The 26897-nt window shown below is 44.9% G+C and overlaps 1 protein-coding gene across 1 annotated transcript; it reads left to right on the top strand.

Moving 5' to 3' along the window:
• The first annotated feature begins 302 nt into the window (after positions 1 to 302).
• On the top strand, positions 303 to 26611 carry NT5M (5',3'-nucleotidase, mitochondrial). Its single transcript, XM_082261245.1, is given in 6 exon segments — positions 303 to 857; positions 859 to 1149; positions 10635 to 10735; positions 13162 to 13222; positions 17031 to 17145; positions 26041 to 26611. Coding segments are annotated over 6 exon segments (777 nt in total). The 5' UTR covers positions 303 to 836; the 3' UTR covers positions 26229 to 26611.
• The last annotated feature ends 286 nt before the right edge of the window (positions 26612 to 26897 follow it).

Here is a 26897-nt window from a genome sequence, read left to right as displayed (position 1 = left end):
ATTCTATTGCAATGATCTGTTTGTGTTCAATGGCACCTTAAAAGTCCTATTTTCCTTTTTCTGGTTTGTAACCCTTTGATAAAAAATGAAGGCTGTGGTGCTGTGGTTTGGCTCTCTCTCCGCTTAGTAAATCTAGATGACTACTGAAAAATAAGATCCAGGTTTGTCTGTAGTAAAGGTTGGAAGGAGTTAATCTTTTACCATCCTGCCTCCCCTGGTGAGTTGCTATGCAGCCCAGAAACACCAATAGAAGGGGCATGTCCCTTTAAGAAGAGGAGGCAGCTTGTCCTTACAAGGTAATGGCGGTGCAGCAGGACAGGAACTGCTGAGCCCTGGCTGCAATCCTCTGCCTGTGACTGCACTGCAGAGCCCTCCCAGGGAATTTAGGACGCAGGGGGGACATGTCAGTCCAGTTATATAACCCTGAAAGGAGGCACGCTGAGCCCTTCCATTCTGCTGCAATCATAGGACAGCGAGCTGCTGCATCCTGCTGCAATCACAGGGTATGCTCCAAGCGGGAACACAGTTTCTGCACCATCTGCAACTGACAGCTGTGCACCCCCGATCGTCTGTCTGTGACCATTCAGGACCGTCCTCAGTGACTGTTATATCATGTAATCTGTAACCCGTAAGCATGACTTGTTTGCACTTCTTTTTTGGCAGAACGGATTTGGGCTTTTGCACGGAAGAGGAAATCCCTTCAGGGAATGAATGGTGACCTTGTTTGTGAACGCTCTGCACATGCGTAATGTTTACAGGTCCCCCCGGGAGGCTCTGCTGAACATGATTCTAAGATCGAGTCCCTCTTGGTTACCTAGCGGAGGATCCGGAGCTCTATGAACGCAGAGATCCAGTCCGTCAGTAGAATGCACGCCTAGTTCCCCCAACACCATGTCCCTGCCCACTCTGCTCCGCGGGGGAGGAGCCTTGTCTGCCGGCCTGCGAGGTTGCAGGACGCGAGCTTCGGCTGCTCCACACAAGAGGTGCCTGCGCGTGCTGGTCGACATGGATGGCGTGCTGGCCGACTTTGAAGGTGGCTTCTTAAAAAAGTATAGAACTCGATACCCCCAAGAGCCGTACATTGAGTTGGAGGAGCGCCGAGGATTCTGGGTGTCCGAGCAGTATGAACATTTAAAGGCTGGACTTAGCGTAAGTCACTTTGTAAATTGGGTATTCAATCAATCAATCAATGTTTGTTTATCTTTCACTTGTATGAATACAGTAAAGAGATCTGATCTAAAGCATAGGTGTAAGACTAGGTACAGACCTTTGCATGTCAGTAACATGCTCAAAATTGAGCGATTTCTTAAAAAAACAGAGAAACGCGCTGTCTTTTAGCAGACGTGCAGCGGTGCCCATAATTGTTCATTGGCACCCCCATGCATCTGCAAAAATGCCAGAGTTTGGTGCCGCACGATTTTGTAAAAGAGTCAGGGACTTTCTTTTGCGTTGAATAGACTGTCCTATAAGTGACGCATGGGAATGCGCTGAACATGAGCAGAAACGCGTACAGTCAGTTACATAGCTCCCAACTGTCCCTGATTTCGAGGGACTGTTCCTGACTTGAAACAAAGTCCCTCTGTCCCTCTTTCCTCCTCATTTGTCCCACATTTTGGTCTGATCTACTGTATATATTTCTACACTTCTGGACCGGAAGGATTTGCCCCCTTAATGACCAGGCCATTTTTTTTGCGATTTGGCACTGCGTTACTTTAACTGACAATTGCGCGGTCGTGCGACGCTGTACCCAAATAAAATTGATGTCCTTTTTTTCCTAAAAATAGAGGTTTCTTTTGGTGGTATTTGATCACCTGTGCGATTTTTATTTTTTGCGCTATACACAAAAAAAGAGCGACTATTCTGCTATATAACATTCTCAAAAGAAAAAATTAAAAAATCTAAATGTTTAATCCTTTTAGGCCAATTTGTATTCTGCTACATATTTTTGGTAAAAAAAAAATCCCAATAAGTGCATTTTGATTGGTTTGCGCAAATGTTATCGCGTCTACAAACGAAGGGAAAGATTTATGTAATTTTTATTTATTTATTTATTTTTTTTACTAGTAATGGCGGCGATCTGCGATTTTTTGCAGGACTGCAAAATTTTGGCAGACAGATCGGACCCCTAACTGACATTTTTGACACTTTTGGGGGGACCAGGGACATTACTACAGTAATCAGTGCTACAAATATGCACTGTTACTGTAATAATGACACTGGCAGGGAAGGGATTAACATAGGGGTGATCAAGGGGTTAAATGTGAGCCTAGGGGAGTTTTTAATAACTGTGGGGGGAGGGGCTTGTGAAATGACCATATAGACCTGTGATCCTATATAGAAGGATCACAGGCGCTCTGTGATCATTTCAGAGAGAATAAACGGTCGGCTGTGTCGGCTGTTACAACAGCAGACCGTCCTTCTCTCTCAGCGGGGAACGATCGGGGGTGCCCGGCGGCAATTGCGGCCGCCGGACCCCATACTTACGCATCCCCGCTGCCTAGTGAGGGCGGGAGCACCGCCGACGGCACCAAGCGCGCGACCGATGTAGGTCCGGAAGCAGTTAAAATGCATTTTTTTATCTTTTAAAAATTGTTTCCGAGTGCTAAACCTTTCTTCCAAATTCAAAAGCCATAGTAGTGGTAAAATAAAGCACTTGGGGATTTAACTAATAATTTTCCTTTAGGAGGGCATGGCAGGGGTGTGTGTCCTATGCCTACATACTTTTGTTAATAGGTGTCCCTTGTTCCCATCTCAAAAAGTTGGGCGGTATGAAGAAGAGATAGGCTCAGGCGTGTTCGAGTTCCCACCTGTCCGATTCTGCCAGGAAGCTGACACTGCACTCCGCTAATCACAGGCACTGAGACATTTCCCAATCTGTGCTGTGGATCAGAAAGGCCCCATGCACACAGGGCGTCAGAAAAAACAAGCTGCAGAGCCACTTCTAATGCCAGGAAAAAGCAGCTGTAAAAACATGCTTTTAGTAGCGTTTTCCATTGGTGTTATTGCACGCTTGGCCACGTTGCTTTTAGCAGCATTTTTTCTGCCTCCATTCAAAATCAATGGTTCCTTATGGGAGCCTATTGATTTGAATGGAAGGCGCATCACAAGTTGGATCAGGATGATCCGACTTGCGGTGCGACTTGCGCTCTGAGAATCTGAGAAAAAAAATGGCGTGGGGGTCCCCCCCAGGTTCCAAACCAGGCCCTTCGGGTCTGGTGTGGATTTTGAGGTGAGCCCCATGCTGAAAAAATGGCGTGGGGTTCCCCCCAAGATCCATACCAGACCCTTATCCGAGCATTCAGCCTGGCAGGCCAGGAAAGGGGAGGGGACAAGTGAGCAGCCCCACCCCCCCTGGACCTTACCAGGCCACTCCCCCTCAACATGGGGGGGTTGGGTGCTTTGGGGCAGGGGGGGCTCTGCCCCAAAGCACCTTGCCCCCATGTTGATGAGGACAAGGGCCTCTTCCCAACAACCCTGGGCGGTGGTTGTGGGGGTCTGCAGGCATGGGACTTTTTGGAATCTTGAAGCCCCCTTTAACAAGGGGGCCCCCCAGATCCCGGACCCCCTCCCTATGTGAATGGGTATGGGGTACATTGTACCCCTACCCATTCACCCCATAAAAGGCAGTGTATGTAAATAATGAAAGGAGACGTTTTGAAACGTTTATTAAAAATCTTCATCCAGTCTTCTCCGCTCTGGTCTTCTCCCCTCCGCTCTTCTGGTCTTCTCCCCTCCGCTCTTCTGGTCTTCTCCCCTCCGCTCTTCTGCTCTTTTGCCCTCCGCTCTTCTCCCCTCTGTTATTCTTCTTCCTCTGGTCTTCTTCTTCCTTCGGTCCTCCTCCGAAGATGTCTCCGGTGATTATGCCGACTCCGGGTCTGCGCAGCTTGTTATATAGCCATTAGGGGTGTGGCCTCCCGGTGACATCATCAGGAGACCCGCCCTTTTATGTCACAGATGATGCCATCTGTGACATAAAAAGTTGCAATGACCGTCATTTTATTCCTTAGGGTCTCTGCTAAAAAAAAATATATAAAATGTTTGGGGGGTTCTGAGTAATTTTCTAGCAAAAGATGATCTTTACATGTAGAAGCGGAGTGCCAGAAATGGCCCGGTATGGAAGTGGTTGAAGTCTTTTGAACCAAAAAACGCACCATTTTGCTTTAAAAAAAAGCCTAACCCTTTCCAACAACGCAGCAGAAGAAAAAAGCATAGATGTGAACGTGTCCCATAAAAAACAATGTTAAATGAACTTTAGTGCATTTCTGTAAAAAGCAAACGCATGGGTGTGAACCGAGCCTTAGGCTAGGCGCACACTATCGTGTTTTCTAGTGCGGCTTGGGTTTTGCAGAAACGCAGTGCAAGCCATTTAACATGATTTCCTATGGATACTGTTCACAACTATGCGGTTCCTGTGGGTGCGTTTTTAAAGAAAGGGTCAGTTTTTGGTCCAATAGACTTCAATGGGCCGCATCCAAAACATAAGTGCTGTGTGTGTCCTGCGTTTTGCCCGCGTTTTTGCCCGTGTTTCTCCTGCGTTTTGCGGCCCGCGTTTTTGCCCGTGTTTCTCCTGCATTTTGCGGCCCGCGTTTTTGAGCATGCTTCACTGCAAACACCTCTCACTGAAAACAGACTTCCCATGCTGCCCTGCAAAATGATTCTATTGGCCAACACAAAAATTCAAAACGCATAAAAACGCATGTACGAAAACGCATACGGAAAACGAATCCCAGTGCATACTGTAGGTGTGAACCTAGCCTAAGGCCTTAAATTCCTGTCAGCAGTTTTTTTTATTTTTGGTTTTGGATATAGCAGGGGTGTTGAAATTTACATTCTCCATCAGGGAGATATACCTCACTTCCTGTAACTGTGACACTCCCAGAAGAATTACAGAGGGTAGTTGTCACCGCCGGGACATAAAAGCACCGACAGCAAAAAATTAAACTTTCCAAAAAAAAATACAAACTTGTTTTGAGAGAAAAAAATGGGGGATTCCAATGACTTTCTTTTGAAAATGCGAGATGACTGGCTGTTGGGCTGACCTACTGGCTGTAATATTGTCTGAGTCTCTGAAGTACACAGACCAGGAATATGAGATGAGAAATCTGTTTTTCTCTGCCTACTTCAGGTCTGTAAATGAAAGCAAGAGGGTCAGCATGACAGCCAGGCAACTGGCATTTTCAGGAAGAGAACCCAGCAGTGGCAGCCTCCAAGTTTCTTTAAAGACAGATTTCCTATTGGGACCATTCGCAATTGTTTGATACAAGCAGCACAGTGGCTAAGTGGTTAGCACCAGTGCCAGGACAAGGACATCTAAAGCCCAGGGCGAACATGTCAAACTGCACCCCCCCCCCCCAAGATGTATGAGCATTATGTGTCAGCCGAAATCCCCCCCCCCCAAAAAAAATTGAGCACTTATCTGCATGCACACCCCTATGCATAAATCCACCCTAGTACAAATCTGCCCCTTGCTGAAGTTCCCCCTCCCAGCACAAATCTTTGCCCCCCAGCTCAAATCCGCTCTCTCCCCGTATGCCCCCCCAGCACAAACCCCCCCCCAAAAAGAAATTCCCCCTCCTCTACCCCTCAAATTTCCCCTCCAAGAACAAATCCTCTCTCCTCAATCCTCCTCCCTCCCCCTGTTCCAGCACAAATACCCCCTGTAACGGAACCGCCGACCCACACTGTACCTGTGATCTTCCATCAGTATACGGCTTCCTTGCAGTCATGAACATATATCCCAGATTTTCCCAGCCGCCCTCATACAAAGCTAGCCAACAACTTAGCTCGTACAAGTCTTGGAACCTTCTCCTTTATTGAACAGTTTCACACTCAATTTATACACACATGAGCACATTCCCCTCCTGATCAAATTACTACACACAGGTCAGGGGTTGCCTGATTACATTATCCTATGCAGATGTAATTGTATACAGAAACAGAATTAACCTGAACTAATTATCTAGCTGTCCGGACAGGGATACACATCCCACCTCATTACACAAACAATAGGGAGGGCCTGTCTGACATTGAAGTTCAATATAAATTAGCATAAGTGTAAATACACTTGTCTCCAAGGGTAAAAGAGGCTGGATTCACCCCTTTTTTATGGATAGTGTAGGACCCACCGATAATGGGGTACTTTCACGCAGTGGTGGGCTTGAGCACGATATGGCCATATGGTGGGACTAAACCCCCATTTTTATTTATGGATTGTCTCCATATTTGATAGTCATTTCTTTTGCATGGTTGCGCTATTCTTTTTTAATATAAATACAGACCCCATTTGAAGCAATCGAAACCATTAAGTATCTGTCTTTCACTCCCAGTGACGGTTAATATTGTCACACCCCCCAATTATCTCTATTAGCACAAATCCCCACCCCCCCTCCAAAAAAAATATTTCCCCTCTATCATATTACTTTTATAGCACAAATCCCCCCTCCTACCACAAATCCACCCAAATCACCACTCCTAGCACATCTCCCCAAATTTTCCCCCCTAGAACAATTCTTACCTCTGCCGCCCAAAAATTCCCCTTCTCAACACAAATCCCCTCCCCCCAAATCTCCTTGTGGTGCCCCTCCACCTCACATGATACCACAGTGCCCAGGGCAGCCGTCCCTCATGCCCACCCCTTGTCCTTCCCCTGGTTAGCACTTCTGCCCAGCAGCACTAGGGTCGTCGCTTTGATTCCCAACCACAACACTACCTGTGTGAAGTTTGCATGTTTCCCGTGTGCCGGTTTCCTCGGGGGAGAAAATTAGTACCCCAGTGGGACTTTACAGGCAGATTAAGGGAGTAATAGTGTAGAATAATAAAATATAATAAAAAGCACATGGTCATTGGTAATTGCTAAGGTAAAAGCAGACATCTGATGACATACAAAGTACCCTCTAATAGAGAGATGCTGAAGCACCAGACTGGCCAATGTAGGGTGTCAGGCCAGAATCTTGAGGTGTTCACAAGGCAACCCCACGCGTTTCAGAGCTAAATGTTTTTTCCTTCTTCAGGGGAGAAGAGGGGTGCCAAAGTTATAGAGTCATCATAAAAAGTGCATATAGCGGATGTGTATTTCCACGCAGTACATAGGTATGCCCACCAGACTGGCTCAACCAAATAGTGTAGGTGTAGCCATGCCGCATCCATCTGCACATGCAGAGACCGTCTGACAGTTTTACCCAGCAATGGGAAATTGGTTTGATGGATCAGCAGTCATGTGTGTACTGGTCAGTGGAAGTCAGCGTCGGTTTCCTCCCACACTCCAAAAACATGCTGGTAGGTCAATTGGCCCTAGTATGTGTTTGTATGAATGTGAGTTAGGGACCTTAGATTGTAAGCTTCTTGAGGGCTGGGACTGATGCGAATGCACAATATATATGTAAAGCGCTGTGAAAATTTACAGCACTATATGGGTACCTGAAAAAAATAGCCCAACCCACAACGAGCCATATAACATGCATTGTTTTGTGCACAGGTTTAGGGTTCGTTCACACAAGTGGCTAACATAGCCATTCCTCTGAAAAGCGATCCTCTGCTGATCACGCTTAAAAGCGCACCACCCTTTATTTTTCCCTTGTGATTCTGCAAGTAACACACTTCCTTTCCTAAGATGACAATGCTCAAAGTACTTTATCTATGAACGAGGGTTGTCACCCTAGGAGGCTCTGATCTGGGCAACAGCACACCTCCCCCTCTTCTACACAACATAAGGTATGTTCTGTAGTCCACAGAGTAAGGCTCCATTCACACTTGTGCGACTTGTCATGCAATTTTGGACATCAAAGTCGCATGACAAGTCGTTCTCCATTTTTTCCAATGATAATCATTCCTACAGTATATGTGTGACCTAAAGTTGCAGCGACTTCAAAGTAGTTCATGCACACTTTGTTCTGACTTTCATGCAAATTGAGGGCCGTGGACCTCAATGTTAACCCTCAAAAATTGCATGAAAGTCGTACCTGAAAATTATGCAATGCAACAGTTGTCTATTATCACTGACCAAAGCCAAAGGCACCCATCCAAAGTTGCGTCAACGTTGCATCAAAGCTGCACTCTACGCAACTTTGGAGTTGTACAAGTGTGAATGGAGCCTTAAACCAAGGAGGTTATATACACTGCCCAAAAAAATTAGAGGAACACTTTGAAAACACATCAAAACTCAATGGGGAAAAATATCATGCTGGATATCTATACTGATATGGACTGCGTAATTTGTGAGGAACAAATGGAAATGAAAATGATCACCCTACAGAGGGCTGAATTCAAAGACACCCCGAAAATCAAAGTAAAAAAATGATGCAGCAGGCTAGTCCATTTTGCTGAAATTATATCTTTTCTGCCTGTTTTTCATTAGTTTTGCATTTGGCTAGGATCAGTGTCACTACTGGTAGCATGAGGCCATACCTGGACCCTACAGAGATTGCACAGGCAGTCCAACTCCTCCAAGATGGCACATCAATACGTGCCATTGCCAGAAGGTTTGCTGTGTTTTCCAGCACAGTCTCAAGAGCATGGAGGAGATTCCAGGAGACAGGCAGTTACTCTAGGAGAGCTGGACAGGGCCATAGAAGGTCCTTAACCCATCAGCAGGACCGGTATCTGCTCCTTTGTGCAAGGAGGAACAGGATGAGCACTGCCAGAGCCCTACAAAATGACCTCCAGCAGACCAATGTTGTTAATGTCTTTCACCAAACAATCAGAAACAGACTTCATGAGGGTGGCCTGAGGGCCCGACGTCTTCTAGTGGGCCCTGTGCCCACTGTCTGGCACGGCGGATTTTGATTGACATTTGCCATTGAACACCAGAATTAGCAGGTCCTCCACTGGTGCCCTGTGCTTTTCACAGATGAGAGCAGGTTTACCCTGAGGACATGTGACAGATGTGAAAAGGTCTGGAGAAGCCATGGAGAACGTTATGCTGCTTGTAACATCTTTCAGCATAACAAGTTTGGTGGTGGGTCAGTGATGGGCTGGGGACGCATTTCCATGGAGGGACGCACAGACCTCTGCAGACTAGACAATGGCACCCTGACTACCATTAGGTATTGGGATGAAATCCTTGGACCCATTGTCGGACCCTACGCTGGTGCAGTGGCTCCTGGTGCACCACAATGCCCGGCCTCATATGGTGAGAGTATGCAGCCAGTTCCTGGAGGATGAAGGAATTGATTGAATGGCCTCCACGCTCACCTGACCTAAATCCAATAGAACACCTCTGGGACATTATGTTTCGGTCCATCCGACGCCGCCAGGTTGCACCTGAGTCTGTTCAGGAGCTCAGTGATACTCTGGTACAGATCTGGACACCATCCATCGTCTCATTAGGGGCATGCCTTGACGTGGTCAGGCATGCATTCAAGCACGCCGGGGCCATACAAACTACTGAGGACCATTTTTGGTTACTGCAATAAAATTTCAGCAAAATGGACTAGGCTGCTGCATCATTTTTTCACTTTGATTTTCGGGGTGTCTTTGAATTCAGCCCTTTGTAGGGTGATAATTTTCATTTCCATCAAATGATGTGGCATCCTTTTGTTCCTAACACATTACCCAGTCCATATCAGTATAGATATCCAGCATGATATTATTCTCTATCTGATGTGTTTTTAAAGTGTTCCTTTAATTTTTTTGAGCAGTGTATTATGTATAAACAGTATATGTACCTGTATACAGTATATACAGACTAAAAGGGAGAAAATAAGAGAAGGTTATTGTTAGGGTGTACTTACACTTTAAAGCTGCATTCACACCAACGATTTTAGTTGAGCAATTTGCACATGATTTTGCATGTCACATAGGGCCAGCCCATTCACTTGCATGGACTGCCCTATGCACATTTGTCATTTGCATTGGGTGCCAAGCTTCACGCGATCCTTAATTTGCTGCACGTTTCCGTCGCCGACAATTGTGGCAGAATCACATCAGTGTTGGGGTGTCATTAAAGAATAATGACACCCAAAAGCGTGTCACGCTTTCTGCTTCAATTTGGGGTCGGCGGACGAAACACAGCATTTCTGCCCACGATCCCAAATCACGAAATATGAACATGGCCTAAGGGAAGCCTGTGATTACCTGTGGTTGCTGCCATTGCTGACATGCTACTAAAAATGCTGGTTGCCTGGCTTTTATAGTGATCTGGGGCGTAACTACGAATGAAGGGCCCTAGAGTAAAAGACATTACATGATTCTGGATGACATTAGACATAGAGGGCAATGTCAATGTGTAGCAGAAGCTCGGAGGGCAGTAAATCTAGACTGTTAAGGCAGCTAAACAAATGCTTCTTACTGCAAAGGGGGGGGGGGGGGGATCTGTGACTACTGACAATCCCTGACCTCTTCTATACTAGAACCTTTGCAGTTTAGTTTTGAAAAGCTTCCCTAATGGGGCCCCTTCCCACCCCAGGTCCCAAACTGTCAGCCGACCACAGGGTGCAATGGCTATTGTTATGCCATTCATGGTGACCTTTCCTTCACCTCGTGTTTTGGTGACCACTTTAAAATGTTGGATTTCTATCACCTTCTCTGTCCCTTTGACAATAGTCCTGTGGGGACACGGAGAGCAACAAAAAAACACCCTATCCAAAACTTATTTAAAAAAAAATGTCAACTTTTAATTTATTTTTGATTTTCTGCAGGGGAAAGCTATTAGCATCTGGGAATCAAAGAACTTCTTCTTAGATTTGGATCCTATAGATGGCGGTGTGGAGGCCGTAAAAGAAATGGCCAGCTTACCCAAGTAAGTCTGCTTTAGGTTTAAAAGAGAACTCTACTCAGAACTGTAATTTGGGTGGGCACTGGTGGCTTCCTTTTGTCACGCAGGGGGTCAATTGTTGAGCTCTTCCTGCAATTGTTTTTTTTGCCACATTTCCCACAACGCCAAAAAAGAGATATACTGTATCTCCCAGAGCTAGACTTTGCTTGTATTTGTTTATGGAGGCTCCATCAGGAAGCATGGCACTGTCTCAGTTTGTAATAGAAGTGACAGTTGGATAAGCTTGGAATCTGGTGGGCACATCTCACAAGTTGGGACCCCAGTGGTGGCATGAGGCATGTGTAAAAATGTACTAGAAATGGCAACGATCAGTGATTTATAGCAGAACTGCGAGATTACTGCGGACAAATCTGACACGGGGAAACTTTTTGGGGATCAGTGACACATATACAGTGATCAGTGCTAAAAAATGCACTGTCACTGTACTAATGACACTGGCAGGGAAGGGGTAACGGACGATCAAAGAGCAAAGAGTTAAATGTGTTCCCTGGGAGTGCTTGCTAAATGTGTGGGGGATGGTCTGACTGGGGAAAGTCAGAGATCCGTGTTTAGCAGAAACACAAGATCTTCATCTTTCCCTCTGACAGAATTGCGATCTGCCTTGTTTACATAGGCAGACCGCTGTTCTATCAGCCTTGGTTACGATTGGGGACTGCTGGCGGACATTGGGTCTGCCAAACCCTCTGATTGGCTCCTGCTGTGTCCAATCACAGCGGGAGAGGGTCGCCGGCCAGACCCGAAGAGAAACATCATGTACAAGTACGTGATTTTGCGCTTAGGGGTCGCCCTGCCGCAGTATATGTGCATGGGGCGGTCCTTAAGTGTTTAAATTAGAAGTAACCCCTCCTAAGTTTTTCACTCAAGGAAGCTGCCATCTTGGCCTCTGTTTAATCTTCAACTGCCATGATGCTGCACATGTGACCAGTTATGACACCAGTCATTGGATAGTTTGACAGTTTGGTTGAGAGCACAACCAATGGGAGTGTTACATTTCTGGCACGTACCGAGAATATAACTGTTTTTTGAAACTGTTAAATAGATGGCTTTACTTCCGCTTTAACTTAAAGCGGAACTTTGCCCATAACAAATTGTTTTTTTACTCCATTTTGCCATTTTGCTGAAGCCCAGAGCCCCCAAACAGCAGTAAATCATAAAGCAGAAATAAACCCATTGATTGAACAGAAAATAGAGTGGGGTAGGCAATTGTATACTGCCACTTACCATCAATGAATGGAGGAGAGGTAATTTTTTTTATTGCCGCTGGCCACCAATGTTTGGGAGGGAGCGGGAAGGATTGTATACCACCACTGACCACCAATGAATAGAGAGTAGGAGGCAATTGTATACCACCACTGACCACCAATGAATAGAGAGTAGGAGGCAATTGTATACTGCTACTGACCACCAATGAATAGAGAGTAGGAGGCAATTTTATACTGCTACTGACCACCAATGAATAGAGAGGAGGAGGCAATTGTATACTGCTACTGACCACCAATGAATAGAGAGTAGGAGCCAATTGTATACTGCTACTGACCACCAATGAATAGAGAGGAGGAGGCAATTGTATACTGCTACTGACCACCAATGAATAGAGAGGAGGAGCCAATTGTATACTGCTACTGACCACCAATGAATAGAGAGTAGGAGCCAATTGTATACTGCTACTGACCACCAATGAATAGAGAGGAGGAGCCAATTGTATACTGCTACTGACCACCAATGAATAGAGAGGAGGAGCCAATTGTATACTGCTACTGACCACCAATGAATAGAGAGGAGGAGCCAATTGTATACTGCTACTGACCACCAATGAATAGAGAGTAGGAGCCAATTGTATACTGCTACTGACCACCAATGAATAGAGAGGAGGAGCCAATTGTATACTGCTACTGACCACCAATGAATAGAGAGGAGGAGCCAATTGTATACTGCTACTGACCACCTCTTCATTCTTCTCTAATTTTCTTGCACCATTTGACAGTTTTCACTGTGATCTGGGAACCGATCTGTGGGTGTCATTAACTTTACATTGACACCACCGGCAGTTCCCAGATGTCAGTGTGAACCAGTGTGCGATTCAGGTGCGATGCAGGAACTGGCACTGAATCGCAGGGTTTCCTCGCACCAGTGTGAACCAGGACTAAGGCTTGGTTCACACTGGGGCGGCTTCAAAGTCGCCTGACTTTGAAGCCGTCCCGTACAGCGCAACTTCAGCGCGCCTTGCAAATGACTTCTTTAATAAAAGTCATTGCAAGCTGCTCCGAAGTCGCCTCCAAGTAGTGCAGGAACCTTTTTCTAAGTCGGAGCGACTTGAGACAAGTCGCCCCAGTGTGAACCGAGCCTGAGTGTGGATGATGTATTAACTGTGTTGTTGTTCTATCCTATAGCACGGATGTCTTCATTTGCACCAGTCCAATAAAACGATACCAGTACTGTCCATATGAAAAGGTAAGAAAACATTTGCAAGTACAACCTTCTGCCATTAGTGAGAATCTGACAGGATAGCTAAGAGATTGCTTGTCTGTCCCTATGGAATTGCTCCCTCATTAGCTGACACAGCAAGTTGTCTCTCCTATCACTAGAGATCAGGATTCAGCAGTGTTGCGGCCAGCGGCAGAACGACATCTTGCTGCCTCAGCTGCAAAGAAAGCCTTTAGTCTTAGAATCGCCCATCTGACAACCACAGTAGCTGTGGCGCAGCATATTTTTTGCGAAAAACTGTGCCCTGGAGCCAGGGCCGGCCCTACCATGGGTCCCGCTGGGTCCATTGGACCCAGGCTACACTTGGAGAGGGGCAGCAAATTGACTCCCAAGATTTTTTTTCCAACAGTTATGTGTGCATTCAGTCTGCGGCGCCTTTACGGATGGCATTTTTCCCATCTCATACTGCCGCCCGTAGTGCAAACTGATGAGTATGGGGAGACAGAACATCTCTGGGGAACGTCCCTCACATGATTGCGGTGTGCGCAATGATGTCTGACATCAGCGCACTCCACCTCACACAGGGCAGGCTGGATCTTCTACAGGCTACTAGATTTCCAGGACTGAATGAAGGGATTAGCTTTAAACCCTTCCTATAGGTTTCAGTCCCAGGTGTTTTTACAACCCTTATACCAATACAACGGGGTACTCTGTAACATGGTGCTATATTAGTCCCTATTATAACAGTGATGATGGGGTTTTGAAGAATTGCCCTCACTATTAATACATTCTAATTGAACATGTTTATACAGTTAAGTCAATTCTCTTAGCTTTTAAGAACCTGCTTGTGTCTGAATATACTGTAGTCTTTCTGTAATGTGACTATTTGTATATGATGTATTTATACCATTATTCTATGTAGCTTTAACAGCTGCATTCCTTGGAACTAATCAAAGTTTTATATTTTGTCACAACTCATGCTCTGCATACAAAATATCAAACCAAAACTCCCCCTTTTTTTTTTTTTGAGTCTGTCCCTTTTGGACCGGGCACTGGTCATCAGGATTCCCTATGACAATAGGGATCCCCGTATGGATGCCCAGGAGGCTTGTCTAGCCTTTCTTGCCCATGAGACATGTCTTGGCCGGGTATTTACTCAGCTTATGGCCGCCCCGTGGCAAGTGGTTTTGGTATTGGGAGCTTGTCGTGGACGGTGGGCGGGAACCCCCCTCTCATACTTCATATCCAAGACATCATGGCTCGGCCCCTAGGATACTCCGCCCTCCTCCATGATTTGGTTGGATCGGCGGTATTTCCATCACTTCTAGACCACTCCCATCTGGAGGTTGGCGCTGGGTTGAGGGGTGCAGGGCCGTGACAGGTGATCTTCCCCGTGCATGTGTGACTCCCTGTTGTGTGTTTGCACCACATCCTGACGCATTTGCATCGAACGGGTGTAGGGGGGTGGGTATGGACACATATAAAGCTCTCAGTAAGCATCAACATGGTGCTGGAGTCACAGGGAGTCTGCACTTATCCACAAGGCAGATGACAAGTATGGAGGCTTTTACTGGCTATGTGGAGGTGCTCAATCAACATAGATGTAACCTTGGGTAACTTTTCTCACTCTCTGTGACGCTGTTGGCCCTTCTCTTTAGGTGTTTTGTGCAAACAGTTCCCCAATAGACAGACCGACCTGTGGGGTTTTGCGGTTTGGGCAGATATATCAACTTTTGTGATTTGGGTGGATATACTAGCATTTGTCTGGTCTGACACCCGCTGGATGTCTAGGCTCCCTACACTGCGGTTTGACTTGGAATAAGTGAATAAATACTATAGACCAGGGCTTCCCAAACTTTTTTGGGCCGAGACCCACTTCTGTATACAGTTATTTTTCGGGACCCACTTGCTTGTAATTGAATATTGTAAAGCGCTACAGAATTTGTTGGCGCTATATAAATGCAAATAATAATAATGCATATTTTAAAGGGAGGGGGATGTTAAATTAAAAATATCAATTTACTACTTTTCAATTTATTATTGAATACACTTGCCAGATGTTCTAAGTGAGGGGTCAGAAACCTGTGGCATATAAGCGGAGTTGTAAGTAATCAACACCCTCATAGACAGTATAAGGCAAGCAGAGAACGGAAATCAACCACCCCAGGACAGTGATCAGCAGGCTATATGGCACTCACCCTCCTTCCTCTCCCAGCAGTCCACAGTGAAGGTGAAGCCCCTGTTTGCCCTCTCCAGGGCCCAGCACACCTCACCCAGAGTCTCCATGATGAGGAGCTCTATGCTGGTCTTGGTGTCCTGGCTCTTCTCCTTCAAATCCTCTACTGGGGGTCACAGAAGCTGCCATGAACTCCTGACAAGGCCGGGCCACCTGGTCCTCCTATGACACCGAGGCTGCCATCTCTGCCCGCTATAGCTGAGAGAATCCTGCCGTCAGTCTAGCCACCACCGCTGCCTCCAGCAGGACCAAGGAGCTGGCTCTGCACCCCATGAACATATATATCCTACAAAACAGCCCACATACGTACTCACTGATGCAAGTATCCTCCTTGCGGGAAATGCAGACCAGCCTCCGTAAGCTTCGTGGGTGGGGTCCTGAATCCATCGCGATTTGACTGCTCTGGCTCTCTGTAATTTGCTCAGCCTCGCACATCACAATTTAAGTGGGCCTGCTCTCAGTGATTTCCGGCTCAGAGCGTCCCACTCAAATGCAGCTCGCGACCCCCCAGTGGGTCCCGACCCACAGTTTGGGAACTCCTGCTATAGACTATATGTTAGTTGCTGTGAACACATTGTTGAATTTTTATAAATGTATGTCTTTGGTAGGACTTGCATTGACTTCTGTTAAATAATTCCAAACATATGTGGACAAAACCAGGAAAAGAAAATTTAAGGCACCAACATCCTAATCGAGAAATGGGAATATGGGGACTTTTAAGGTGCACGCATATTTTAATACAACACAGAATTTCATATAGCTAAAATCAAGCAATATTTATTGGTACACAATTTTGTTAAAAACATTGGCGCAACCAAAGAAAATAATTTAACAAAAACATATTACAGTAAATTAACATCACCCTTGTATTTCCGACATGTTTCGCCGTAGTGGCTTTCTCAAAGGAAAGCGTGATGATTATGTTAAGTTACATCATACGGCCCCAGGTGCATAATGTTGTATGTAGTTTGTTTTATTATACAGGATTTACTGCATATAGTGCCAACAGTTTGTGCATCGCTTTACAAAATGAAGGCAGGCAGTACAGATACAATATAAATCAATACAAGAGGAATCACAGCATCCTGCTCTTTAGAGCTTACATTCTAAAATATTTTTAAAAAAGTGTTTTGTTTTCTGAAAACAAAATCATAGCTGCAAATTAACACTTTTAGGCTGCATTCACATGTCAGCTTATAATCGCGGGCAGAACCGCCGCGGTTCCGCCCGCGATTCAGAGATTTATTGCAAATCAAGAGCTTCTTTGGAGGGTATTGCGTCCCGCGATTTTGTTTGCGCGATGTTGCCGCGATTCAGCGGGCGTAAATCGCGGCAACATCGCTCGGCGTTTGGGGGGCTATTGCAAATCAACGGGCAACGCTAGGCGTCCCGCGATTTGCAATAAATCTCCGAATTGCGGGCGGAAAACTTTTAATTCACTTTTACTTAAAACTTTTTCATTTTGTGTTTCATTATTTTTTAGCACCATAATAAAAATGATTTGTAGCAGAAAAATTGAGAAAATAGAGAGCAAAGAAAATATGTAACTAGTAAGTAGGTAAACTTTGATGCTAATGCTGTTGTCTTTCTCATTCGCAGTATGCCTGGGTGGAGAAGCACTTTGGACACGAGTTTTTGGAGCAGATTATTCTGACTAGAGATAAAACTGTGGTTTCTGCTGACCTTCTGATTGATGACCGGCCAGATATAATGGGTAATAGCAATGGCCATGAACAGCTAGTGCACATCTTACACCTACCTTAGCTGATATACTGTACAATCAAAAATGTATAAAATGGCCGCGCTCCACTTTAGAAAAACTCTAAGATTATGTGTAAGTGACAGAACAACTATAAAAGACAAAAAATAAAAAAAGCTGCTCCCCAATAGAGTAGGAGATACCTAGACTGTAAAACGAATATAAATGTGAGATACAAACACTAATCATATACTGTGGAACAGTTACCAATAAAGTGCAAAGTGAAGTAAACCAATCAATCCAGATAGTGACAATAAAAGAGAGTCCTTGTAAATAAAGTTAATGAAAAGTCTTCTAAATTAATGGATTCCTTCATTCTTCAATGTATAATACTGTTGTAAACCATCACCAGCAAGTACTTATTCACCCGAGTGCTCAACTAGATGCACACTCACCAGATAGCCATGGTCCCGATGTCTCCTTTGGGATCTTCTTGCAACTGTTGGGAGTCCTAAACTCTCCTCCTCTCCACCATAACACCGCATAATATAAAAAAGGGAACTGATGTGATTAATAAATAGTATTACACTATAAGTATAAAACAAGTTAAAAGCTGCTTACATTGTAGAGTGCCCTCCCCGACACTAAGAAAACCTGCATAGGCTGTTTGAGGAAAGCGCCCCCGCTCTGCTCACGCTCTAGAGCCGGCCTGCGTTCCACTGGCTGATTGGTGAAAACCGGAAAGGCAGGGACCTGGAAGTGACCTGACCAGTGGACCATTAGTTTTGTCGTCTGATGTCATCAGGAAGTGCTGCCTTCCGGTTTTAGCCAATCTGCCAGTGGAATGCATGCTGGCTCTAGAGCGTGAGCAGAGCGGCAGCGCTTCTTCAAACAACCTATGCAGGTTTTCCCAGTGCTGGGGAGGGCACTCTACAATGCAAGCAGTTTTTAACTGGTTTTATACTTGTGATTATTAAATGGTATCACACTATTTCAGTTCCCTTTTTTATATTATGTGGAGTTATGGTGGAGAAGGAAAGAGTTGCTTAGGGCCCCCAATGGGTGCAGGAAGATCCTAAAGGAGACATACTAACCCAGGCTTTTTTTGACCTATGTAGTTAAAGGGGTCATGACCATCTGGTGAGTGCACATCTAGTTGAGCACTATAGGGTGAATAAGCAATTGCTGGTGATGGTTTACAACAGTATTTCACATTGAAGAATGAGGCTGTCAGGGATATCATATGCAGGCATCCAGCAAGGGGATCAGATCAGTTGGCTGCACAAAGGAATCAGGACCCAGACTGATAAGGTGTAAATACGTTTATTAATGCCAAAGTCCGATCGGCCGATTTTCGGCTTGTTAGTATGATGCTTCCGACAACCGACTCCGACTTTTCGGCCGAACAAAATCTGGTGTGCATGCTATAAAATTTTTGTTGGTCGTCAACAGAACGGCCGATTTTCCGTCAGTCAGTACAGATTTCGGCAGACAAAATTCAGATGAGCAAGACTGGGCATGCTCAGAGAAGAAAAAACACAGGGAAAGTTAACCAGCACATGACATCACTTCTGAAGTTTGTTTTTGTTGGCCGAGAACAACACAACAACACTGGACAAAAGACGGCCGATCGGTCGGCCGATAATCGTTGCGTGTGTACGAGGCTTAAGGCAAAAGAAACACTCCAATACCAACACCAGTAGACCATAAACAAGATTGTGAAATATAACGTGACCATGCAAAAACCCAAAACTAACCTAACTAATTATATATAAAATGGAGGGAGCAAACAAGAGCAAGATAGGCCAGGGACAGGAGACAAGGGGGAGCAGGAAGGCAGATACAGGAAGCAGGGAACAAGAGACAGGATCAGAATCAGGGTACAGGGCACAGGGTACAGTGTTCAGAATCCGGCTCAAACAGAGACACAGCTCACAGATAAAATACTGAAGCCCTGAACCTCAGTGAAGGGCGGGCTTATATTCCCTCAGCAGTCCACCTCAGGTGCATCTAAGTGTACAGTCCAGCTGCTGGAAGACACCTACTGGTGGGCACCGGAACTGCGCCCTTCAGTTTTAGGAATAGCAGTGCCACCAGCATATGACCCATGTAATGACATCGATCTTGACAAAGGCTGGGTTCACACTGTGTGCAGAGCCACTCACAGATCACCATTTCAGGTCCAAATTCGGTCGTGAACCGGCTCCATTGAGAGCCGGGGACCATCTACTGACATGCAAATTGGATGCTGGGAAACCCACATCTAATTCGCACCAGTGTGAACCCATCCTAAAGGAATCCATTGATTTAGAAGACTTTTTTTGAACTTTGTTTACAAGGATTCTCTTTTATTGTCACTATCTGGGATGATTGATTTACTGCACTTTGCACTTTATTGTTAACTGTTCCACAGTATATGATTAGTGTTTGTATCTTAGCACTCCCTCACAATTAAACTGTACAATCAGCTGACTGTGGGTGGCGCTCTTCCTTTCCCGGCACCCAGGAGGAAATTTACACAGCTATGAGGTGCTCATCTGCCTTTAGCTTCTATGATTACACAGCTTCTGGTTATTAGAAGTCTACATATGTTTCTTCTTTAATTGCATTTAAAATGGTTGTAAACCTCAGACATGAAATACGAACAAAGCACATCCCTCTGTAGTGTGTACTTGTCTCAATTGGGAGTAATAAGTGTAATTTCTGTCTGCTGCCTCCTTCCTCTGCTATCAGCATGAATCACTTCTGACAAGTTTTCCTGACACCAAGAGAAAAATGGCGACAGGAGAGGGATCTCCAGCACACAGCCTGCGATTGACAGCCTCAGCTCTGTTTCTGTGTGCTATGTGAAAAGGGTGTGACCCTTCCCTCCAATCAAATCTTAGAGCTCCCCTCACTTAGCTCTGCAGAGTGTAATTTCATTTCTCTGCCCCCTGTTTTCTGACAGCTCAGACAAGCTTTATAAATTCTGGATGTTTACCTGGTGTAGAGAAGAGAGTACTACAGATAAATAGGTACAACTTATGTAGGAGGATTCATTTCATCTCTGTGTATCACCTGAGGCCAGTCACTTCACTGGGTATACAATATGTGTAGGTTTCAGTGGCGGCTGGTGCTCCATGGGGGGGGGGGGGGCGTTAGACGGACCGCACCATACCGTGTACCATACCCCCCCCCCAGGACCACAGCAGGACAGGGGACAAGACACAGGGGACAGGACAGAGGACAGGGCCCCCCCCCCCACCCCGCTCACTCACCCTGCCTGGATATCTGCAGCAGCAGGTGGCGGCAGCTTCAGCTTCTTCCTCCTGTATTCTGCGTTTCCTCCCTCCTCCTCCATGCCCAATGGCATGGCTTCTCCTTTTGGCCAATCGGGAAACGGGTTTCAAGACCCACTTCCTGATTGGCTAGGGGGAGGATCCGTGTGACAATAGCGAATTTTCATTCGCTTTTGTGACACAACTGGGTGGGCTCGGGGCGCAGTGCTACTAGTTTAGCCTAGTAGAGGCTCTGGCTCTAATCACATGGCTAAAAAATCACATGGAAAAAAAAAAAAAAAGCCCCTATTGAAGTCCATGCGTCCGGAGCCCCGCATGTAGATTAGGGGGCTGGACACATAGATGGTTGGGGCCGCGCCCCTGCACCCCTAATGCACCAGCCGGAACTGGTAGGTTTACAACCACTTTAAATTAGAGCTATGGACCAAATAAAAAAAAAACAATATACATAATGTAGTCTGCCGCTGGAACTAACATACTGTAACATATGTATTACCTGTTGATCCTGACAGAAGATCTATTGCTATTCTACTTAGTGTGAACCGAGGGGGTAGTACCTGGGATGCCAGGTATCACCGTTGAGCCATCTATAGTTGTACTGTAGTGGGCTCATCAAACAAACGTCAAAGAAGGAGAGTGCCCACTTGATGACCTTGATGACGCATCAACCCTCCCCACCCATCATACCAATCCCAACATCAATGGGTTGATGTACTAAAGGCAAATAGATTGTTCACTTTTCAAGGGAAGTTATACTTTGTGGGGGAATTTACCCCAGAGCTTAGTGAATGAGGTTAAGCTCTGCTGACTTCCATCATTCCATCCTGTGCAAGCAAAAATGCAATTTTCATCACACATGATTCGGTATTCACAATAACTAAGCTCTTGGAAACATTCCCTTGCAAAGTGCAACTTCCCGTGCAAAGTGAGCAGCCTATTTGCCTTTATTAATCCACCCCAAGAGTGTCAACTTACTATCAGGATTAAAACCTCAAGTCCTATTCGTTCTATTTCCTTAAACAACACTGTTCATTCTGAAGCAAAAATATTGCAGTGCTGTCACCGTGTGGATAGGAAACTATACCAGTGATGGCGAACCTTGGCACCCCAGATGTTTTGGAACTACATTTCCCATAATGCTCATGCACTCTGTAGCTGAGCATCATGGGAAATGTAGTTCCAAAACATCTGGGGTGCCAAGGTTCGCCATCACTGACTTATACCATTGTTAAAAGGGGCTTCCAGATTCTGATAAGTCACCCCCCCCCCCGCACCCCCACAACCACCGGGCCAGGGTTGTGGGGAAGAGGCCCTTGTCCTCATCAACATGGGGGGATGTTTTAGGGTAAGGGGGACTCCCCTTACCCAAAGCACCTTGTAATTGTTAGGATAAGCAGTAATTGTTAGGGTTAACCCTTACAATTACCGCTAACCCTAACTCTAACCCTAAAGCAAAATACATCAAAAACACATAAAAAGGCAACACTTGCCCTTTCAAAACACTAGCTCAAAACGCACAGATGTGAACTAGATCCATAGGAAACCATGTTAAATGGACTGTTGTGTTTTTCTGCAAAATGCATAGGTGCAAACCAAAGTGAATTATTTTTGGAGAATAAGGATATCATTTAGTATCACTTTAACCACTTAAGCCCCAGGCCTATTTCGGACACTTTTTGTTTACAAGTTAAAATCAGTATTTTTTCCTAGAAAACTACTTAGAACCCCCAAACATTATATATATAGATTTTTTTAGCAAAGACTCTGGAAAATAAAATGGCGGTCATTGCAATATTTTTTGTCACGCGGTATTTGCGCAGCGGTCTTTAAAGCGCCATTTTTTTGGGAAAAATTACGAAAAATCACATTTCACTGCATTTAAAAAAAACGAAACAGTAAAGTTAGCCCATTTTTTTGTATATTGTGAAAGATGATGTCACGCCGAGTAAATATATACCCAACATGTTAAGGTTTAAAATTGTGCACACCCGTGTGATGGCAACAAACTACGGTCAATAGAGATCTCAATAGGCGACGCTTTAAAAATTTTTAACGGTTACCAGTTTAGAGTTAGAGAGTAGCTCTTTTTTTTTAATTATTGCTCACGCTCTGGTGATCGCGGCAATTCCTCACATGTGTGGTTTGAACAGCGATTTCATTCGTGGCTCGACTTCCATATGCTTCTTCTTTCGTGCGCGAGCTAACGGCGACAGGGGCGACTTTAATTTTTTTTTTTTTATTTCCTATTTATTTATTTATTTATTTTTTAACATTATCACAAGTTTTTTTAAAAAAAAAATCTAATCTCTTTTATTGCTGTCACAAGCAATGTAAACATCCCTTGTGACAGCAATATGCAGTGACAGGTACTCTTTATGGAGGGATCGAGGGTCTAAAAGACCCCAAACCCCTCCACTGCACTTCGGCATTTTTGAATACACTGGTTTTTTAAATTTGCCGCCTTTAACAGCAGAGTAACCCGGACGTGACGTCATGGACGCCGCCTCCGGGTTACGTCATCAAAGCTGGAAGCGGCTTAGATCGGGGCTCCATCCAGCCAGCGGACGTGCCGGCTGGGTGCCCGGGTTTCCCGGTGGGACGGGAAACCCAGGCAAAGCCGCAGAAGGTGTTGGGAGGGGGGGGGGCATCCCCTCCCGCTCGCTGGGGTAACGACCGAGTGGCTCCTGAGCTGCATCGGTCATTACCACCGGAAAGCCGACCGCCGGCTCTAAACAACGGTACCGAGATAATGCCTCTAGCTAGAGGCATCACCCCGGTATAACCCCGCAAAGTTTGCCGACGTAGCCCTACGTCACTTTGCGTTAAGTGGTTAACTATGTACAATTACCAGAATACAAGGTAGTGAGACTTTAAACAGTAACCCCCACTTTTGTTGAGAAAAAAAACATTCCCCTCTGGGTGATCTCTGTACATTGCAGGGATTTAACAAACTTTATTGCAGATTCCTACCTTTTGTTATTCTGAAGAAATCATTGTTTGTTTGTCTGCGTCCATGTGCACAGTGAATGTTACTGGGAGGAACATTATAATGAGAAAAGTAGCAGGGTCTGCATCCCTTTACATGCGATTTCCCATTGGGAGTATCTCACTAAAAGTGACATATTTTGCTGCAGGGGATGCCAAAAACCTGATTTGTATCTTAGTGCAGACTTCTGGGAAAATCAGTAAGCCAATCACACAAGTAGTAAATGACATATCTGGGGGTTGTTCCATACACCATCAGCGTATAGAACGCCTCCAGGCAGTCATATTGCATTTTACAGAAAATTACTGTACTGCAGATTGAAAAGAAAAGGTGCATTTTAACCACCGTGTATTTACATCAGTATTTTGACGTTAAATACCAGGGCTATGGCAGCAGATAGCTGCCATAACCCCGGTATTTTTTTTAAAAGGTGGGCGGTCCGCTTTAACATAGGGGTGGTCCCAGCGGCGGATTCACTGCGGGATCACCTTTATGGGCGGAGGGAGAGGTACCCCCCTCCTCCCGCTGCTTCCTGGCTTTATTTTACAGCTTACCAGACCCGTCGGTAGCAGGAAAAATTATCCGATCCACTGTCCCCTCAGGCAGGAAATCGAGTGAGGGCAGGATGGCCCTCACACGACTCTATGGCCTTGGAGGACTGGAGAGACATCATACGTCACTTTCCTAGCAATGGATTTAAATAGCCCATTTTTTTTCATCATGAAAAAAAATTACTTTTTTTTTTCTTTTTTAGTGTAGATATGAGATGTGAGGTCTTTTTAAATCCAGATCTCACATTAACCACTTAAGCCCCGGAGGATTTGGCTGCTAAACGACCAGGGGGTATTTTGCGATTCGGCACTGCGTGACTGTAACGGACAATTGCGCGGTCGTGCGACGCCGTACCTAAACGAATTTGGCGTCCTTTTTTTCCCACAAACAGAGCTTTCTTTTGGTGGTATTTGATCACCTGTGCGATTTTTTGATCATGCGCTATAAACAAAAAAAGAGCGTAAATTTTGCAAAAATAGCAATATTTTTCACATTTTTTTATATGAAATTCCCCCCCAAAAAAATGTAAAAATCGAAATTTTTTAACATTTTCGGCCAATTTGTTTTATGCTACCTATGTTTGGTAAAAAAAAAATCGCAAAAAGCGTATTTTGATTGGTTTGCGCAAAAGTTATCGCGTTTACTAACAAAGGGAAAGATTTTTGTCATTTTTGTTGTTTTTTTTTTTAACGCGTAATGGCGGCAATCTGCGATTTTTTTTGTGGGACTGCGACATTGCGGCGGACAGATCGGACCCTTGACTGACATTTTTGACACTTTTGGGGTTACCAGTGACATTACTACAGTAATCAGTGCTATATATATGCACTGTTACTGTAAAAATACACTGGTAGTGAAGGGGTTAACTTTATTTGAGAGGGAGGGGCTGTGTGTGTCCCTAGGGGCGTGCTTTCTACTGTGATTGGCTGTGGCTTCAGCTGTATGAACGGTGATCAACGGTTCTACATAGTAGAACTGTATGATCATCTCTCATACACAGGGGAGAATGACAGGCAGCTTGTTTACACAAGCCGCCTGACTTTCTCCCTCTCCCCCGCCGATCGCAGAGTGAGCGGCGGACATGAGGTCCGCCGGTCACACGCGCGGGGGGGTCCGTGACCACGCGGGAACGGGAGCGCGCCTCCGGGGGCGCGCGCTCGCTCCCTAGACCCTCACAAGCAAGCGACGTAGACCTACGTCAGTTTGCCTGTGAGGGGCTGACCGCCGACATAGATAGTCGTGCGGCGGTCGGCAAGTGGTTAAAGAGGTTCTGTCATGCTTATTTCGATTACAAGGGATCACATTTTCTTTTTTTTTTTTTTTTAAAGGACAGTGTAAAAATAAAAAATAAAAGATAAATTAAATAGGAAAAAAAAAATAAAAATTAAAGCTCTCCGTTAGTTTGCGCGCAGAAGCGAACACATACGCAAGTGGCACCCACATATGTAAACGATGTTCAAACCACACATGTGAGGTATCGCCATGATCGTTAGAGTTAGAGATATAATTCTAACCCTAGACCTCTTCTGTAACTCTAAACCGGTAAAACATAGAAATTTGTAAATAAAAATTCAAAGTGTCGCCTATGGGGATTTTTAAGTACCATTGTTTGTCGCCATTCCACGAGCGTGTGCAATTTTGAAGCATGACATGTTGGGTATCTATTTACTCATTGTAACATTATCTTTCACATTATAGAAAAAAATTGGGCTAACTTTACTGATTTCTTATTTTTTTTATTTAAAAATTGTAGTTTTTCACCAAAGAAATTTAGTTTGTAAGACCACTGCGCAAATACGGTGTGATAAAAAATATTGCAACGATCTCCATTTTATTCTCTAGGGTCTCTGCTAAAAAAAATATATAATGTTTGGGGGTTCTAAGTAATTTTCTAGCAAAAACAAAAACAGATTTTAACTTGTAAACAACAAGTGTCAGGAAATGGCCCGGTCCAGAAGTGGTTAATAACATTTGAATAAAATATGACTTCTGACACAGTTGTATATGCTATATATTTTTTTTAATTGCAAATTTTTTTTCCCATGAAAGTGGTGTTACCTTTTAAATTACTCAATCAGTCTCCTTCCTTTGCAGGAGCAGAGGCCAACCCCAGCTGGGAGCACATCCTCTTCACGGCCTGCCACAATCGCCATCTGGCCGCGACCTCACCCCTCAGGAGGCTCCAGTCGTGGCGGGAAGACTGGAAGGGAGTCCTAGAAAGTAAGCGTTTTCAGCTTTCCGAAGGATGCAGGGGAACCCGTCAAACAGAGCCGAAGGATTAACCAATCAGAACAAAGACATCTACAAACCTTTCCTCCCCTTTTGGATGTAATTGGATGAGTCTGGTGTTCTGAAGCTGTGGATGCCAATGGAGGAAGACGGTCCAAACACATGTCCCACAATGGGCCATTCCATTACATAAGCTGGGGTGGGGGGTGGGATGGAGTGCCTGAATTACACTGTATTAGAATACATACGCACAAAGTCTTAGGCATTATTTTTTTCTTATATTTTTTTAAGGAATATTTAATTGTTTCCTCTATAGTAATAGAAAAGGAACAGGTGGGATCATAAGCAGCACTCAACCATATCAATAATCCTAACATATTCATTTATGTTTTTTACATTTTTAGTGTTGATGTTTTGAGTATATTTTTAGCCTTTTACTCCATAAATATATATATAGAGAATAGATAGATGTTTTTGAAGGTGCCTAGTAAAATGGATATTTATGAGTATATTAAAGAGAAAACTAATACAAGGATATTTTTTTGCTATAGCTGCTTTTATGCAATTGGTTTATTTCCTGAGTGCAGGGGGTGTTGGTGCCTTTTTAGGAAATAGTGACTGAACTCCAGGCAAACCGCTAAATATAGAAGTAAAATACATATAGCCATAGGAACGGGTTGTCAGCGACTTTCTTTCTGTCCATCCTGTCATGAGATTTAAAC

This window comes from Pelophylax lessonae (genome assembly GCF_965119305.1).
Source record: "Pelophylax lessonae genome assembly, chromosome: 6".
Taxonomy (NCBI): domain Eukaryota; kingdom Metazoa; phylum Chordata; class Amphibia; order Anura; family Ranidae; genus Pelophylax; species Pelophylax lessonae.
This window is presented reverse-complemented; position numbering and strand designations above follow the sequence as displayed.